This window comes from Arachis hypogaea, chromosome 4 (genome assembly GCF_003086295.3).
Source record: "Arachis hypogaea cultivar Tifrunner chromosome 4, arahy.Tifrunner.gnm2.J5K5, whole genome shotgun sequence".
NCBI classification, from domain to species: domain Eukaryota; kingdom Viridiplantae; phylum Streptophyta; class Magnoliopsida; order Fabales; family Fabaceae; genus Arachis; species Arachis hypogaea.
This window is the reverse complement of record NC_092039.1, coordinates 5,527,891-5,546,207: the sequence shown is the minus strand read 5'-3', so window position 1 is coordinate 5,546,207 and position 18,317 is coordinate 5,527,891. Positions and strand designations below refer to the sequence as shown.

Here is an 18,317-nt window from a genome sequence, read left to right as displayed (position 1 = left end):
TTTAAAAAATACAAAATTAATAATTATTGATTACAGTTATCTAATGTTTGGTTAAAAATTATTTATCTGTACTTTTCCATAATCAAATTCAACAAGTGGTCCAATATAATAAATCAGATAACTATTAAGACTTAAGAGTTCTATAACTATAGTAATAATAAAAAAAATTAAGCATAATTTAAATTACACGATACTTGATATGTTAAATTCAAGTCTCCTCTGGACCAAAGTAAACAGCAATGATTCCATGTTCATTTGCTTTCGCTTCAAAACAAACAGCAACAGTACTACGGAAATTATGTCACGTATATCCATGTTAGCCCTGCAAATGGAAATAAATCAGCATAAAACCTTCTCTTATTTTCTTTTCATTTTGAATTCTACTAAATATAGCAGTGTAACCCTCCCTTGATTTGGGGTCTGTCACATCCCAATCACCAAATTTGGGTATTATTGTTCATAATTCTGTCCCACAAAGCACATTCCATATAAGTCAAGAATTTTTATCTTACATTTATATATTTATACTAAAATATGTAAAATAAAAAATAGTTAAAAAACTAATATTACAATAAGAAGAGATTTTGTATTTTTCATTTAGAAAAAAGAAGGCCGAGTCAGAATAGTTCACTTATTACTTATTAGTTATTACGATCAAACATAATGACTAGTCGCAATTCATTTCGACGGATCTAATGGTTTCATATAAAATATTATGTTAAAAGGCAATGCATTACAAGATGATTTCACGAATACTAGGGGCTAGCAACTTTTGTAATTTATAACCATTAAATAACTATCAATTATGATTTTAATTGTGTGAGATTAGTGTGAGATTTCATCCAATGACTCATTTTTCTTTACTAGTTACATACTGGGCAAAACTTAATGAAGTTGCTGTCCCTCTAAACTTTTCATATTATTACCATACGAGGGTCATTGAAGGAATGGCTTCCACTTGTGTCTACGATGACTTGAAGAAGAGAAGCTACTATGGCTCTTGTTGTGATCACACCATGGCTTCTTTCACTTCCAGATTCTGAAATGAAGCTTCGACTTCCCCTACTCCTCTGAGTGTGAGAAGAAGTGTTGAAGGCCTCTGGATTTTGCATGGATCATTTGGATTTAACATGACAACACCTCTTTCTCTGCGTGCATTCTCAAAATGTGCAGTGTATGGAACGTTGTCACTCTCCCAATTCCCAATCTTTGGGACATGGGAAAGCTGCTTTGGATCAGCCATTAGCAAAAGCTTCATCAGATGAAGATTATATTGATCTGAATATAATTTGATGTGATAACAATTCTATTTATAAATGGTACTGAAAATCTTATCCAAATTAAATCAGGAAATAACTACAAAATTTAATAGGAAAATCAACTCACAAATTATTATTATAAAGATATTGTAACAAATTAGGGAATAAATCATTAGAGATTAAACCAAATTGTTTTCTTGTTTAATTCCTATTCCTAATTATGAGAGATTATAATATGAGAGAGTATGAGTAGAACTTACAGCCATATCAGCACCCTCAAAAAGTTAGGTTTGGACCTCACAAAAGAGAGAAAAAAATCCAACAAGTCTCTGAGGAGTGATTATTAACAACTTGAGGCCAATCAACACAAAACATCGATGGTTACAAAGCTTCTCTTGTATGTTTTTGTTTTGAAAGCCAATGAATGACATTGCTTTGAGTTTTGTTCTGCTCTCTACAACAACATTCTCCTTGTCACAATCTTATTTCCACAAACTAGACAATCCTTCCGGTTACTCCATGTGGATTTTATATTTATGTGTGTATATATCTTGTTGAATTTTTCTAACACATTATTTGATGATAGATACTAGTTGGCAAAAAGAAAACATCACAGGACCTACCATTTAATTGGTTTAATATTGATGTATAACAGTACAAATTTTCAACTTAAATTAATGTGAGTTTTTCAAGAAATTGGATTGCAAGAAGTGGATTATTTGTGGAACTAGTCAACACCTTTGAACTCAACAATGTTACTCATCATTAACACTACTTTCTGTAACTTGTGGAGCAAACTCATATATGATTTACCATTTCGTTGATCATAAAGTTCATAACCAGAACTATCAGATCCAGATGAACTAATCACTATAAAATAATATTATACATTAGTACATTACAAAACACATAGTGAACAAGGTAGGAAGATCAAGGCAGTTTTTCTCTCTGTCTCTAAACACCAACTGTCTTGTTAAGTAGCCAAAGGCATAGAGCCAATTGAATTGCAAAAATTGAGTGGAGCCATGTTCTGTCAAGCATGAATCCAAACACAGTGATTCCTGCTCTATTGTTCTCCATGTATGTTACTGCAAAAAATGTAAAAAATCAAGGTAATTCAGGACCAAAACACAATTGGACAGGTGATTTACCATAACAAGAATAACCAAACTAGTAACTTAATCTAAGAAGAATGAATAGAAGCAACAAAATAGTCATTTACCAAGAGCTTGTCTCTTATGGAATGAGATTGTCTGTGTATGAATTGGCATCATTTTGGTGTTATCCAACTCATCCTCCTCATCCCCAACATCATCATCAGACGATCCCCAGCTAATATGGGCAGCGATATCTTGGGCCAATGGTGTCGGTACTCTTGGCGTCTCTCCCTCAATGTTGTCAAAAGAGTTTACTGTGGCACATATATGCCACTTAGCAGCAAGGCTTGTACTGGCTTGTGCCTTATGTGTGATCTTGGTCGCGCTTCGCAAGAGTATGTAAAGTCCACTCACCAAGGTAATGGCAACTAACTGTAACATCAGATTCAACACACACAATCCTTCTGTTGTAAGTATCTAATGCTTGAGAAAGTTTAACATTTTGATAAAAATCATAGCAAAACTCAGGCCTATTTGGTTTATATTTTCATTTTCAGTTTCACAAAATCACATTGAAAGAAGCTTTACCGCTAGCTCTCCACCTCTGAGGATGTCAAGATCAGCATTTGGTCTTGTAGCCATTAGCAGGAAAATGAGCTGGCTTGCTGTAACCAAAATTAAAGAAGCTAAAATGAAAACCCGGAAGCGATGGCTGATAATCCGCAGATTCCTCCTTATTCTCAGGTGCTCTATCAAGATGAATGCCACCTCGCTTTCTCTTTGGAAAACTTGGGCGAAGTCATCTAGTCTGAATATTTGAAGGTAGCATATGAGCCGAAAGAGGACACACACCAAGAAGAAAATGGAAGTTCTATAAATCCAAGAACATAGCTCCAGTGTGCACAAAATGATGCTACTTAAGTATACATTCCCATAATATGGAATTCGGGATCCTCCTGAAGCATACCACCATATCTTGTAAGCAAATTCAGCTATAAAACAAGGAAGCCCCCAACGCAAGATAAGAATATTGGTTCTCTGCAAACAAAAGAAGCGAAGTTATTTCACTACACAAACACAATAGAATAAGTGGTTTCTCCCTCAATCAGATGCATTTATCTGTTTTTCCAATGTCAAATGTTCAATTATTATATAAAATTATTCCAGAACAAATTATTTTCACATGGAATTCCATTGATGTGAGTCGATATTCGTCTCACAAACAGAACAAATCATTGACCAAGACTATCACTGAGAAGCAGACACATTTTTCTTGGGGTTATTTTAAAAAGCATAATGATCAATTGATCATACTCCTTTGTTTGGTTGCAAATTAAGGCAAAGGAATCCAATTCATAACCCCACAATGAACTCCACCTTGTCCTTATTCTTTTTACACAGAAGTGACGGAACTAAAAATAATCCATATCTCTTGTTTAGTACTTCTTTTTTGTTGGCATATTCTTTTTTGAGTTCTAACCAAGAACACACTTATTAAAAAGGACTGCTCAGTGCACAAGCATCTCGTGTTACCGCAGAGTGCGAAAAATGACTATATCTAAAAAGTATATTATAGGTAGTGTAACCATTGCCTCAAATCTCCTTCCGAAAACAAACTTATTACCAAGATTATTAAACTCTCAAGCTAACATCTAAAATTTTTACAAATTTAGGTCCCCGAATCTATAGTTGAGTTTAGGTTTATTACACTAATTCTGATGTAACCAAGGCCATCAAAGTAAAATTCTCACTTTTTGGCTTGTATCTAGGAAACTGATTAACCTGACCATACTATAAATAGACCAAAACTCAGTCATACGTATAAAATAGACTTTAAAAATATGTGAAATAATATATGTATATATATATAAAAATACATAGTCCAAGATCATTTGTTAAGACTTGAGAGATCAAGGTAACTCAATAACTATAACACTGTTCATACACCAAAGACTATTGAAACTTTACAGTTACTTGCACAGTTGTACTGGTAAAATTACTAGGCAACAAGTTGAAGTTCAAATTGAAATTGGAGAAAGAAGATAATCAGAGTTAGTGAAAGCACAAACCTTCATCTGTTCTGCATATGCTCGTTGAATCTTGAGGCTCTCGTCACCAACCTTATCAAGAAAGAGGAACTTCCTGAAACCATATCTGCGATCCCAACCGGAGAGGCAGAGGAAAGAGAGCGTGGCAAAGACCGAGAGAGAGATCTGAACCGGCACGTGATAGGGTCGAGTGTGATCGGAGTCGCACGTGTCAGAACAATCTAGAAGGAAGTGAGAACAAATAGGAACAAGCAAGGCCAAGAAGATGAATATGGACCAAGACACAGTGCTCTTGCATGCGTTTGATTGGTCCACGTACACCCATCTCAGGTATGACCTGAAGCTTCTTAACTCAGCTCCATCGTAGGTCACGTAGAAACCACTCTCGTTGTTTTTTGGTAACAGTGATCCTCTTTCATCTTCCATAGCCTTGGATTTTTCTGTACGAACAATCAGGTGTTGATGAACTTGAACACATAAAAATCGAAAATGTTTCTATACTCCTATCATGAATTTGCTTCTGTTTCAAGCTCCTCTAATCTAATTTGTCGTATCACATGTTCTCTTCAATTTTTTAATGTGTTAGCTATGGTTTTTTTATAGCATCACATTTAAACCTTTTTTTTTTCCTTCTGGACCAGCTAGCATCTTAAATAATTAAAATTGAAACATTTTTATCTATAAAATCTATTTATTATATAGTGTGATGTTGTGAAGTAAGGTTTTTGAAAGGGGAAGAACATGTATTAGGAAAGAGTTGATGTGATAAGAGATAAATAGAGAGAGAATTAATCAAATCAAAGAGAATTAGAAAAGAATTAATTCTATAAAAGAAAAATTACAAAGAAAAATTGATACTAATAATAATTTCTGTTGGGCTCATTTTTATTCTTTATAGTTTTTTTTATTTTTGTCTCATAAATCATATCTAAATACTCAGCTAAATGATAAATATACAATATATAATAAAGAATGAAATCATTTTTATGACTTATTTAGTATTAAAATTCCCATAAGTTTAATCAATGAAATTGATTGGGACATCCACATCATAGAGCTAGCTAGTTGGGAATTGTTTGATAAACCATGTTGGATCAGCAACTCAAAAAGCAATTTATTTAGTACTACTTGTCAAGTAAGTATATGTCAATGTGGTCATTGTGTTCAACTACTCTTAGCTTCGAAGTTTGACTTCGTGATATACTTGGCTTTTAAAAATTAAAACCTTAGGGCAAACCAAGACAGTAAAACGTAACCTAGCTGTAAATGACCGATAACAAGCTCAGTTAAGGTTAAGGACCGCTAAAAGCATGTGTTTACTTATTAAATGATTAATTATATAGATTTTATATATCATAAATGTGAACGAAAATTGGAGGCGAGCAAATAATGAGTGGCGTGTTAAATAATAAATACCAGCTGGACAGGAGTTTCATGCGGATTTGGTCTTGTCTTTATTACCAGAGGTGCCGAGTGGCAAGCTACTATTTGGGTATTATGCATTGCACTTTAAAATAACGAAAATATTATTTATCCTTTAAATTTTAGTTTTTAGTCATTTTTTAAATTTAATAATTTATTATTTTAATTTTTATATTTATTTTTATGATATTAATTGTTTAAAAATAAAAATTACTTTTTTTATTTTTTTTAAATTGAATAAAAAATCATTTTTAAAAATATCTAATTACACTGCTAAAATAAATACTATCATAAGAATTACATACAAATATGCATGTTTTTTTTAAAAAAATATATACTTTAAATTATATCAATAGTATAAAATATCATTTTTCTTTATTATTGTATAGATATAATGCCTACAGTTTCCAGAGGAAAAGGAAAAAATCACGCCTACAATTACGTGGCTATCACGACAAAGAAAAGTTGACTATTTTAGTTAATTTATTATTAAATGTATTAGGAAAAAAATTGTTACTTATCACTATTAATTATTAAGTATAACAAAAAAAGTTTTTAGGTTGTAAATATAATAACTCTTTTATTTTATTTCCTTTTTCTAACTTTTACTTTAATTTTAGTTTTTCTTTTTCTTTATTATTATGTTTTTAGTTCCTATTATAATATTATAAATTACATAAGATTGACATAGAAAAAATTTCTAATATTTATATTGATTAAACACGTATTTAAAAATATTTTTTGTTGTTTTTTAAATTGCTAAAACACATAATCTATGTAGTGGGATTGTTCAATTATAGGCTTGATTCAAACTATATATTATATATAAAAACTTTTTAAGTAGTATAAATATATTAAGATACACATATATAAAACCAAAATTGTTTGTGCTAAATTAATTTGTAGATGTTACTCACAAGTAAAAAAAAAGGATAGAAATGGAGACATTAATTTTATGGGCAATTATATGGTACATATTAAGGGATACAGATTGAATGGGATGTTGACAAGTGGCGAGGATAGTGGATGCCGGGGACAGGTTTGTCAGAGCTCTGCAAGCTTGCCTGCCAGTTGTGTTGATGGGGTAGCCGGCTCATGGAATAAAGCTATGCGGTGCCAATGTTTGGTAGGTGGACTGGGGCTTTGATTTCTTTTTTTGGTCTTGGTCTTCAGTGGTGGACTTGTTTAAGGTAGTTGGGCCAATAGCTGGTGTGGGCTTATTCATTTTGCAATGGGAGTAATGTTGTTTCATTTTGCAGGTCCAGAGCATAGAAAACAAGAGGAGGATCTGGAAGAAAAGAACGAGAAGCACAAAATACCTATCCTATTGAGATAAAATTCTATCCACATCTAACATCATCCTATCCAACACCAACCGAGGATTCTACAAATGGGCAGATCATCTTCAACCTCATTACTGCTCGTTCGGTTTAGGTTTTGTCTACGACCAGAAACACAAACAGAAACCAACATTGGGTCCACGGGTCCTTGTATTTCGCCGATGCGTCGGATTAGTGGAGGGTCACCGGTATTGGGTAGCGGCAACGTCGCCCGAATCTTGAAGGGGGCTCAACTTGAATGTGTGGCGGCAACATCTCCAGAGGATCTCGCGTGCCCGGATGTCGCTGGAGGAGACACGTGTTAGGGTTTATTGTTAAGGAATCAAATCATGACGCTGGACCGCATCACGAGTCGGAGGTAAGAGATGCCATGGTTGAGTGGCGGCAGCCATGCAAGGAGGATGCTCTGTGCGGCGGCTTGATGGTAATAGTCTATTCAGCGTGCGTCCAAGAAGAGAATCTATTTAAAATACAGTATAATCCAACATCAGAAAAATAACCCATTCCTACCTTCCACGCCGACCGACAAAGCACAACAATTACGTCCGAACAATTCGGCAGCGGTACCGTCCACGGCCAGACGGAGAAAACGCCGATTAGGAGGGGAACCCACAACGTCTTTTTCAATTGGTTGTCAGCCCTATACCTCCACCGCCGAAGGACTTCGAGGACTGTATCCCTGTCTGTCAAACCTAACTAGTCATATTTGGGGATACCATCTTCGTTTTTACTTCGGCCTCCATAGTTGTCTCAGCACATGCGTTTCTGTTTTTCTCCTCCCATTAACAAAGAGAACAAAAAAAAATATCCATCCTTACATACCCTATTTACTTTTTTTGTCAAAGCCCAAATCGAACAACCCACCAGCAGATACCAAACTAAAAAAGAAATGGCTTACGGCTCTCAGCCAACCCCTATCATGTACTGGGAGATAAGTCCTGTCACACTATAACAACGTGTCAAGCTTCCATGTATTCAGGCAAAAAATCTGTAAATTTATATCACTTTTAATCTGTACCATATAATAACCCTAATTTTATTACTTTATTTGACTAGCTAGTAAATTATGATATAATAATATGCTTTTTTTTCATTTATATACCTCTATTCGTTAATTGTAATATACTTGAATAGATACTAAATATTTAGTAATTTATAATATTAAAATTAGTCCCATAAAAAAATAATATTAAAATTAGTCTAAACCCTTTAAATACTCTAAAGTTAATACTTTATTAATTTATGTATTTTCTTTTTCCAAAAATGATCTATATCTTTAGATGGTGAAAAGAAAGTATAATTAAATTCGTTTGTATTTGTTTTATTTATTTAGAAAATTTTTTTATTTATCAATAAATTATATCTCAGATTACATTATATTTTTATCCTGATCTAGAAATTTTAAATTCGATTTTTATTTCTAATTTTATTAAAAAAAAAAAAGAAGACCCTTCATTTTATCGATAAGTACGCAAGGGAATAGATCTTGGCACAAAATATGAAATCTAACAACTTGCACCTAAAAATTACGTAATGAAATGACATCATATTGTTGGTAGAAACCTATAACAGGAATAATGTTCTATGTTTATTATGAATTTTTTAATTTAAAAATAATTTTATTTGATTGATTTGATATTTTTCGTAATGATAATGTGATAAAATAAATATTTAATAATTATATTATATAAAATTTTAAAATTAAAAAGATACTTTTTATTAAAAATATATCTATTATAATTTTATTTATTTTTAAAAATTATTTTATCAAACATAATTATAATATTTATATTTATTAAAAATTATTTTTAATTTGATTTTATCAAAAACACGTACTGCAACTTAAAAAGAAAAAAAACTACTTCTATAAATTACTTTTAAAAAAATAAAAAATTATACCAAACTAAACCTAAACCCGATACATATAAATATGTCAAATCTCATATAATCTAAAACATCATCAAGGTCTATATATTATTGCCTCAAAACAGCTCCAACTTATAAAATCTAAGAGAGGTTGTCAAAACTTGTCATGTTAATTTAATTAGTGTTAATCAATTTTTATTTTCTTTAAATTTGTCCATATCCTAGTTACATATCATCTTTGGTAGTAGCAGCAAACTGTAATGGAATAATACGTAGGGCTGGCAATGGGTAGGGTAGGGTAGGGTTTGGATTCTATTCTAACTCTATCTGCGGATTAAAAATTTCATTAAAACTCTATCCTACCTTATCCGCGAGTTAAGATTCATTCAACCCTAATCCTACCTGCACCCTAAAATTCTAAATTCTACACTATCCTACCCTACCCGCAGAAATATCAAATTTTTTCAAAGTAAATATAAAATTCAATCATTTTGAATTTTATACATATTAATAACATAAAAATAAAAAAAACTAATACTCTATATTACTAAATTAACTAACTAGTTTAGTGCTTGTTCACTTATTGTAAGTTATTACATAAGAAAAGTTGTAGGTTCAACTCTTACTTCCTTCACCATATACCTAATTTTTATAAAATATGTGTTATATATGAGGTGCGGGTAGAGTAGGGTAGAGTACACCCTAAACCCGTAGCCTACCCTACCCGCAGAAATACCCGGACCGTACCCTACCCTACCCGCAGCGGATTGGGTAGCCTACCCTACCCGAACGGGTTGAACCGGATTGGGTACCTGTAGGTAGGGTATGAATTGCCAGCCCTAATGAAACGGGAACATGGACAATTTTTTTTAACCATCATACTCCTCTAATTACTAAGATGTAAATGCAAGTATATAGATCTCAGGGATTTAGGAATCCATTGCATGCTGTGTAACACTCTATCACACTGAGCTTTATGCTTAAGTCATAAAACAGAGGTAGTGTGGTGTTACAACCTCTAAAATAAAATATGTACATATAATAGCAGAAAGATTATAATATACTAAGAGTCTTGAAGAATAAGTGAAACAAAATCACGAAGTAAAAGCGCAACGCTCAAGAAACGAGTTAACTTGCATACTAAGAAAACTATATCTTTCGAACATAAGATAATAAAAGTAGGAATAGAGTGCCAAAGATACAAAATAACAAACTCCTAACTCAGCCCGCGAAGTCAAGGCTGGTCGGAGAATATTTACACATAAATATATACATATCCAAAACCCAAATGTACATAAACAAAATCCTGCCTCTCCATAAACCTCTAAGAGGATAAAAAAGAACAAGTTATGCGGAGAGAAAGCTAGGTATATATATACACATCACTGTGTAACAAAATAACCCTTCAGGAGTCCAGACGCTTAATGAGATGCCTCTCGACCTGCATCTGAAAAATAACAACATAGTATGGGGTGAGAATCAGAGGTTCTCAGTATGGTAAAGGTGCCACACACATAATATATAAGGTCCTGGGAATGCCAGAGGCAATCCTAGAACGTCGACGCTCAGATTATAGATCTTAAAGTATTAAACAGAAGCCATAAAAGGTGGTTTTCTAAGAGTATCTAAGCCTAACTTAACTTAATCTTAAATCTAAGTCCCATACCGCCATTCCTCTATACCTCCATCTCCGTCAGCATTTCACAGACAAATAAACAGATAAAGACAAGCACAAAAAGGTTGCAAATACTGCAGGTAACAAATATACATTTAACATGCCAAGTACACTTAGGTACACCCAGTTAATGCACAAACAAGTAATTTAAGTAGTATTCATATGATGCATGCCTGTCCTATGACTGATGAGGCTCATCTGTCGGTTATCTAGCCAACCCGACAAGTCCGAAAATCTTAGACTGTCCCTCGACGTGCATTCCCAAGAGTTTATGCATAACTTTTTCTCAAATAATCAATAGAGTAAAGTATCGTTTTTGTCCCCAACGTTTGCGGTAAATCCTATTTGTGTCCCTAACGTTTAAATCGTCCTATTTGTATCCCTAACGTTTGTAAAAGTAATTCAATGTTATCCTGCCGTCAATTACACATCATGAATGCTTTTGTTTGAGTTTTAAAAATTACTTCTTGAACTTAGAATACAAATGTCTGGGATAGAATCGATGATCCACTCCGAAAAATAACTCATTAAAATTTAAAAATAATTCCTACAACATTTACATAATTCACTTTTTTAGGGACATAATTGAATCTAAACACAAATAGGGGGTATAATATTAAAATCGAACACATCTAAGTGAGGCCTAATTGAAAATGAATACATCCAAGTGAGAATAATTAAAAAATATAATCTGATTTGTTAGTATAATTGATAGTAGGATAACATTGAATCACTTTTATAAACGTTAGGGATACAAATAGGACGATTTAAATGTTAGGGACACAAATAGGACTTACCCCAACCGTTGGGGACAAAAATGATACTTTACTCTAATCAATATTGCTCAATGGGGGTTAACATTCCCGAAAATTTATAAGTGCCTGGTCACCCTTACGTCGTAGGGTCAACAGAGTATCGAGTTTTCAATCTGGTATACGTGATGCAAGCCACAGTACTTTACCCAGGAAATCTCGAATCTCAAATCATTTAATCATTCAAGCCAAGTATCATACATAATCATTCATTTGAGTATCTAGCCAAGTATCATACATAATCATCTGTAACATTTCATAATCAATTCATCACTTTTCACCTTTATTTCATCTCCAAGTTATCCCCATCTCCTAGCTTCATATGTTTATCAGGTTTAATACTACTATTTATGACTAAAGAAATGAAAATAGAGGTTTAGAAGCTTGAAGTGCGGTTTAAAATTCTGAAAACCATGTTTGCTGAAATAGGGGCCACGCATAGGTGTGGGAGTGTGAAACTGCAGCTCGCGCGCGCGTCCCTTTGTCATGCGTACGCGTGGGTGAAAACTTCATGTCACGCATGCGCGTGGGTCATGTGTACGCGTGGACATGCTTACTAGCCCATTACGCGTACGCATGAGACCAGTCACGTATGCATCTCTAAAAATCCATGCTATGCGTACTAGGGGTGGCAAGCGGGGAAGCCCGCCCCGCCCCGCCTAGTGAGGTGGTCATAGAATCCCACCCCGTCCCGCCTAACGGCGAGCTGGCGGGCTAAGCCCGCCAAAGCTCTTCTTTTTTTTTTTTTTTACTATTAACTACTAAATAATATATATAATTTTGTTGAGTTAAAAAATTAACTAAATTAATTAGTGATGACAAACATTATTTTTGGCAAAATAAATAATTAGTGTTGATTAATTAATTAATGAGTATATGTTGCTAATTATTTATTATTATGTTGCAGGTCTTAATTAAGTTGAGCAGCCCAAATGAAATAGAAAATAAAACAAAAATGTTGGGCTGAAAGCAAAGAAAGAAGTCAAAGAAATCAAATCAGGCCAAGCATGTCAATACCCGATCCAAGCCCGATATGGTTTCAGAAAAGCAAATCCCTCTCTTTTGCTTAACCAAAAGCAACGTTCATCTCTCTTTTGTCCTAGTCAAATCAGAGTTTCAGAAAAGTAAGAAAGAGAAAGAGAGAGAGCTTCTTCACCAAGCTAGTCACCAAAGAAGTAAGAGAGAGAAGGATTAAGCTTGAAAGGCAGATATCAAATCACCCAGTTTAAACCCAATCAAGCTTAGGTTAAAGGTAACCCATTTCCTCTTGCATGCATCAAATCTTCATCTCTTCTTCCCAACACTCTGCTTTATCCGAAATGGGATACAAGGGAAAGAGGATTTCTGTTCTTCTCTGCTGTGTATCTACGGTCTTAAACAAGACTTGGGGACCAAATTGGTTTTCAAGGGCTCAGATCAAGTTGACCATTGGAAGATTTCTATGGTTGTTGTTTTATGGCTTTCGGCCAAGATGAGGAAGTCAGAAGCAAAGTTTCTACTCTAAGGTTTATTGAGAAAAAGTGAATCTGTGGTTGGTGAAGCTCAAGGCTCAAGGTGTTGACCTTGGGAGAAGATCCCAGCAACATGCAAGGAGAATAAAAGAAGACTTCCTGCTCATTCAGAACCAAGGAGAGAAAACTAGAGTATTGAGGTATTGTTCTGAGAAGTGTTCTTTGAGAAAGTTCAACTAACTGGACAGTGTAACCTAATCAAAGGTGTATTCCGCCAGTATGAAGAACTGAATCAGAGGCTTTTCTAATCTGGTTTTCGCATAGCACAAAGGCTGTTGATGAAGTCAATCTCCTTCATGTTTTACTGATTGTAATGTACTTTTCTAAGTTTATCTTTCTGTAATTTCTTGTAAGAAAAGGCATTGTGAGAAAGCTCAAGTAAAAACCATGAGTGAAAAAAGGCTGAGCGATACACTTGAGAGAAAAGCCTAGAGTTATTTTCTGATTTCTTTAGGTTGGTTAAGTGTCTTGTATCTTGTACCTATTTGGTATCCCTTTCTTAGTTGGGTTAGCACTAAGAGTGAATAGTTAGGTGTTAGCATAGCTAATGTCAAGTTAGGTTAGAACTTGAGTGTGAAATTGGTGTATGTAATACTGTTAACTATAGTGAAATTCTTCCATATTTGTGGAGGAGACTGGATGTAGGTTGCATAGCACAAGGCAACCGAACCAGGATACATGCTGGTGATAGCTTTTCTTTTCTCTGCTGAGTTCTGTTTTCTGATATTCATGAGACAAAAATAAATTGTCTCATAAATTTTCGCTGCTGTGTTCAAACAGAACCTGAATTGAAAGTTTGTTTAAAAGGGTAATAACTGCAACTAAAAGGAAGGCATAGATTCAACCCCCCTTCTCTAAGCCTACCCAACCTTCAAATTTCACAACCATATTAATAAATTTATAATTTCTAAAGGCATAAAAAATTATATTTTTTATATTCATAAACATTAAATTCTTTGTAATTATAAATATCTAATGAACATAATTATAAACTAAGTTTTCATCCAAAACATAAGTATAAATATTCTCTCCAAAGCAAAATAAACATAATTTAAAACATAATTATAAATATTGTTTCCAAAGCAACATAAACATAATCCAAACCACTCAATTTTTATCTTCATACTCTTGTAAGTTAGGTTGGGAGAAGTTAGGTTTTGGCCATAAAATTATAAAAATACCCCCTCACTAAAAAAACACTAAGTCCGGCAGGAAAGCCTGCCCCGCCCCGTCAAAGCCCACGGTTTAAGCGGTGTGGGTTAGGCGGGCTTTTTCTATTTGGCGGTCCCAATTTTCCACCCCGGCCCGGTGGGTTTAGGCCCGTTTGCCACCCCTAATGTGTACGCGTGGACGTACGTTCTTAAAAAAAGGATCAACCAGAGAGCTGCATACCCTGGAGTGTTCAGCTGCAGAATTCACAGATTTTACACCAAAACTTTTGACGGGCATAACTCAATCGTTTTAAATCATTTTTCTTCTGTTATTCGAACGGCATAAACTTCACCAATCCAATTTTCATTTAAAACAAGTTAGAATCAATTTGGGATTCCAGAAGTCAAGTTATAGCCCACCGAAGTTCGGCCCAAAACCAAAGTTTTTCAATTTTTCCCCCAAACCTCATTTTCATTCCAAAAATCTCATTCTATTCACTTACCAACCTCCCAATTCAACACAACATACCCTTCCTCAATCACCATAACAACCACCATAATAATCACATTTCAAATCATCAACAAATTCATCAAATCACCACCAATCTTCAAGTATCGTGAATCATAAATTTATATCCTCAAATTTATAATCAACAAACTATTCAGTTCACTAACTAGTTAACAAACACCAAGCCAAAATCAACTAGTTACCAAGATGCTAAACAATAATTATATACACATCCATTCCAACTTATCCTATGGTCATCTAGCCTAAGTTTTCACAGAACATTATATATTAAATGCAAGAAACCTAAATCATACCCTGGCCGATTTCCACATAGCGACCAAAGCAATTTAATTAAAACCAAGACAGCCCCTCAAAAGCTCAATAAACTCTAGGCTTAGCTTCCTCCAAGTTCCAATATTCACAATTTCAAGCTCCAATTATTTATTCTCAACCTAATACACATTTATAATACATATATACCCAATTTAATATCCGAAACATAAATTCAACAAATTAAATAGGAATTATGGTATCCTCACTTTACCCAAACTTTACATAAGCAAGAGTGAACATTTTCCTCAAGCTAATTGGATCCTAAAACATCAAAAAGCGAAGAAATTTAACATTTCTATTTAATTTTCGAAAATTTGGGGGAAGAGGAGGCTGAGAGTGATTAAGCAAGTTAGCAATAAAATTGTTCAGGTAGAAATGTAGAGTTCGACGCGGTAAAAGTGTGGCCGCAAACGATGCGGCGATCGGAGTTCGGACGGAGGAGTTACGGCGAGTTGAACTTACAGTAAGGGTTTTTGGGGTTCGTCTCTTCTCCCCTGGTACGTTGCTGTTTTTGTTGTGTTAGTGAAGGAAATGAGCTTTAGGCTCATTTAAATGCTGAACCGGTTGAGTTCACGGTTCAGTTTGGGTTCGGTTCAACTGGTTTGGCCTAATTTTAGACCGATTTTTTTGAAATTAGTGTCAAAATTCTCGTTTTGATGAGTTCTATCATAATTTGATATAATATTCACATTTCTAATCTTCTTTATTAAAAACTAATTTATTGACTAATTATTTACTAATCTAACGGAGTTTACATGCTGACTCTTGGCAGATTGCTGGAACGGATTGGGCATATTATAGATGGATATTGAATAAAAAAACTTTTATTTAATGCAAAAGATTTTTGTTATTAAGCTAAAATCATCAATTAAAAATGATGATGATGTTGTTGTATCTAAAATTATAGATTAGTGATAATATTGTTGTAGCAAATAACATGTTCATAGACTTACAATAATTTTATTTATATTTGTGTTATTAATTTAAATAAAGACTTTTATGTAAAATTAAATATTTGATGATTATATTGTTTATGAGATAATTATGCTATTCGTATTAAATTTTTAATTTGTTTGCTCATTAAATTTATATAATAATATTGCATATTTGTAAAAAATCGCGAATAGGATTGGATACTTGCAGGTTGGCCACAGTTAGGGTTAGAATTGGAGTGTTCTCCATCCGCAGGTAGAATTATGATTAGGTCCAAATTCTACTCTGATCTACCTTACCTATTCCCACCCCTACATGAGAATGTGAATTTTGAGTGTAAGTATTTATTTTTATTTGTTATTCCATGCCCTACAATATTTGCGAAGCAATAATATAGTCTATCAAAGCATACAAAGTCAAATTTTAAAGAGGGTGAATAATAATTTGCACAAAAACTTTGTTACTGTATTTAACGGGCTAATACAATTTGACACAATGCTCATTGTTGACAAAGTAAGTATACAGTAGATATTTTAAATTCATCGACAAATTTAAATTCAAGTGCCCATAGTTAAGTAATACGTTGAGTTTGAACATAAATCTGTAATTGAGATTCAACATGAGTCAAATATAGATGACGATAGAAAAATAGTCCACAAAGCAAAGACGAATTCAAAACCAACTATGAAATTAGTGACAAAAATGAGAATGATGACAAAACAGGTAATACGATGTACAAAATATAATAGTTTCATGTACAAACTAGCATTCTTTTGATGTTCCACCTTTTTAATCCGTCTCCTAGATCTTAATGACATATATATATATATATATATATACCAAAATTTTCTAAAAATGCAATTTCAGTGATTTTCTAAAAAAATTAACTTAAATTATAAAGGTTTTAATTTTTAAATTCTTAAAAAACATTAGACACAAAATTAAGGACAATTTACACAAATAAAATGATTGAAGGAAACCTTTACGCAAATACAACATTGGCAAACTCCAGACGCAAATGCAACAAATGTAATTGTATGTAATCCGCGACACCCTCTAGTGGAACCCAGATGCACGTAATTCGTTATACCCTCTCGCGGATTATGTTGAGAGCCTGCATATCATAAACCGCTACACCTTGTAGCGGTTTATGACCAAATTGTGTGAAAGCATAATCCGCTACATCCTGTAGCAGATTATGAGTAGAGTGGGTGATTATATATACCGCGTGAGGCTGTAGCGGAATTCATTTGAAGTAATTTGGAAAGAAAGTTAGAGAGAGAAAGTAGAGAGAAGGGAGAGAAAATTCTTGAGCATTGGAAGAATGGAGGATGAACGGCGGTTGTACCGGCTCGACAGCGTTGCTCACGTAGCCGGAACCATCGATGTGTCTTTGTTTTCTTTCAATATTTTAATAACTGTATATTTTATTCAATATTAAGGAAGTAATTTATTAATTAGAAAGATAGAGACTTAGTTTAGCTTTTGGTTTGAAAACCAAAATTTGAAATTTAAACTTTGAGATTTAACATTTGAAAATAAAGGTAGAGAAGTAGGATTTTAAATTGTGGATGGTAAATTAGTAATTTTAAAACCCAAGTAGCTTAAGAATAGAAACATAAGCTATAGTTTGGTGATGTCATTGTTAGAAATTAAGCCGGTGTTCTTTATTTCTGAAAATGCACCCAACCCGATGTGTGTATAGCGTCTGTAGACAACAGAATATGCCGTTACATGATAGGATCATACCTTACTTGGAGAGGGCTGGGTTGTACCACCTGGCTAGGCTGAACGCGCATTGGTTCTGGTTGGATGAGCCTCTGGTCAGAGCATTTATCGAGAGGTGGCGGCCTGAGACCCACACTTTCCATATGTCATTTGAAGAGTGTACTTTCACGCTACCAGGATGTGGCGTACCATCTCGGGCTGCCCGTGGATGGCCAGGCTGTTTCCGGGTGCATGACTGACTTCCACCTGCACATCGAGTGGGCTAGACCGGCATGGGAGTGGTTCGAGGACTTATTTGGTGAGCTTCTGCCATCGGATAAGAGAAAGTTATACACTGTCCACTTCACATGGTTCCATGAGCGGTTCAAGGTGTTACTAGCTGATGCTTTGGAGGAGACCGTGCATATATTATGATGCTTCTGTCGACACAGCTGTTCATGGACAAGAGTGCTAATCAGGTCCACCTTCGCTGGTTGCCTTTTGTGGCGAGACTTGACGACATGGGCAGCTATAGCTGGGCGCCGCTACGTTGGCGTGGTTGTACTGATGCATGTGCAGGGTGGCAAACAGAAACGTCACCAACTTCGCTGGACCCCTACAGTTGCTACAGTCATGGATCTTTTAGCGGTTCCCC

General features: G+C 34.3%; 1 protein-coding gene and 1 long non-coding RNA gene across 2 annotated transcripts; one reads left to right on the top strand and one right to left on the bottom strand.

Moving 5' to 3' along the window:
* Positions 1–1,998: 1,998 nt before the first annotated feature.
* Positions 1,999–5,108, bottom strand: LOC112795964 (uncharacterized). The gene is made up of 4 exons (XM_025838190.3): positions 4,426–5,108; positions 2,945–3,394; positions 2,482–2,788; positions 1,999–2,347 (listed from the first exon to the last, which is right to left on the bottom strand). The coding sequence occupies exons 1-4, from the start codon at positions 4,828–4,830 to the stop codon at positions 2,214–2,216; spliced, it is 1,296 nt and encodes a 431-aa protein (XP_025693975.1). The 5' UTR covers positions 4,831–5,108; the 3' UTR covers positions 1,999–2,213.
* Positions 5,109–5,241: 133 nt separating this feature from the next.
* LOC112795963 (uncharacterized) lies at positions 5,242–8,208 on the top strand. Its single transcript, XR_003198997.3, has 2 exons — positions 5,242–6,952; positions 7,086–8,208. It is a non-coding gene; the product is annotated as an uncharacterized lncRNA (long non-coding RNA).
* The last annotated feature ends 10,109 nt before the right edge of the window (positions 8,209–18,317 follow it).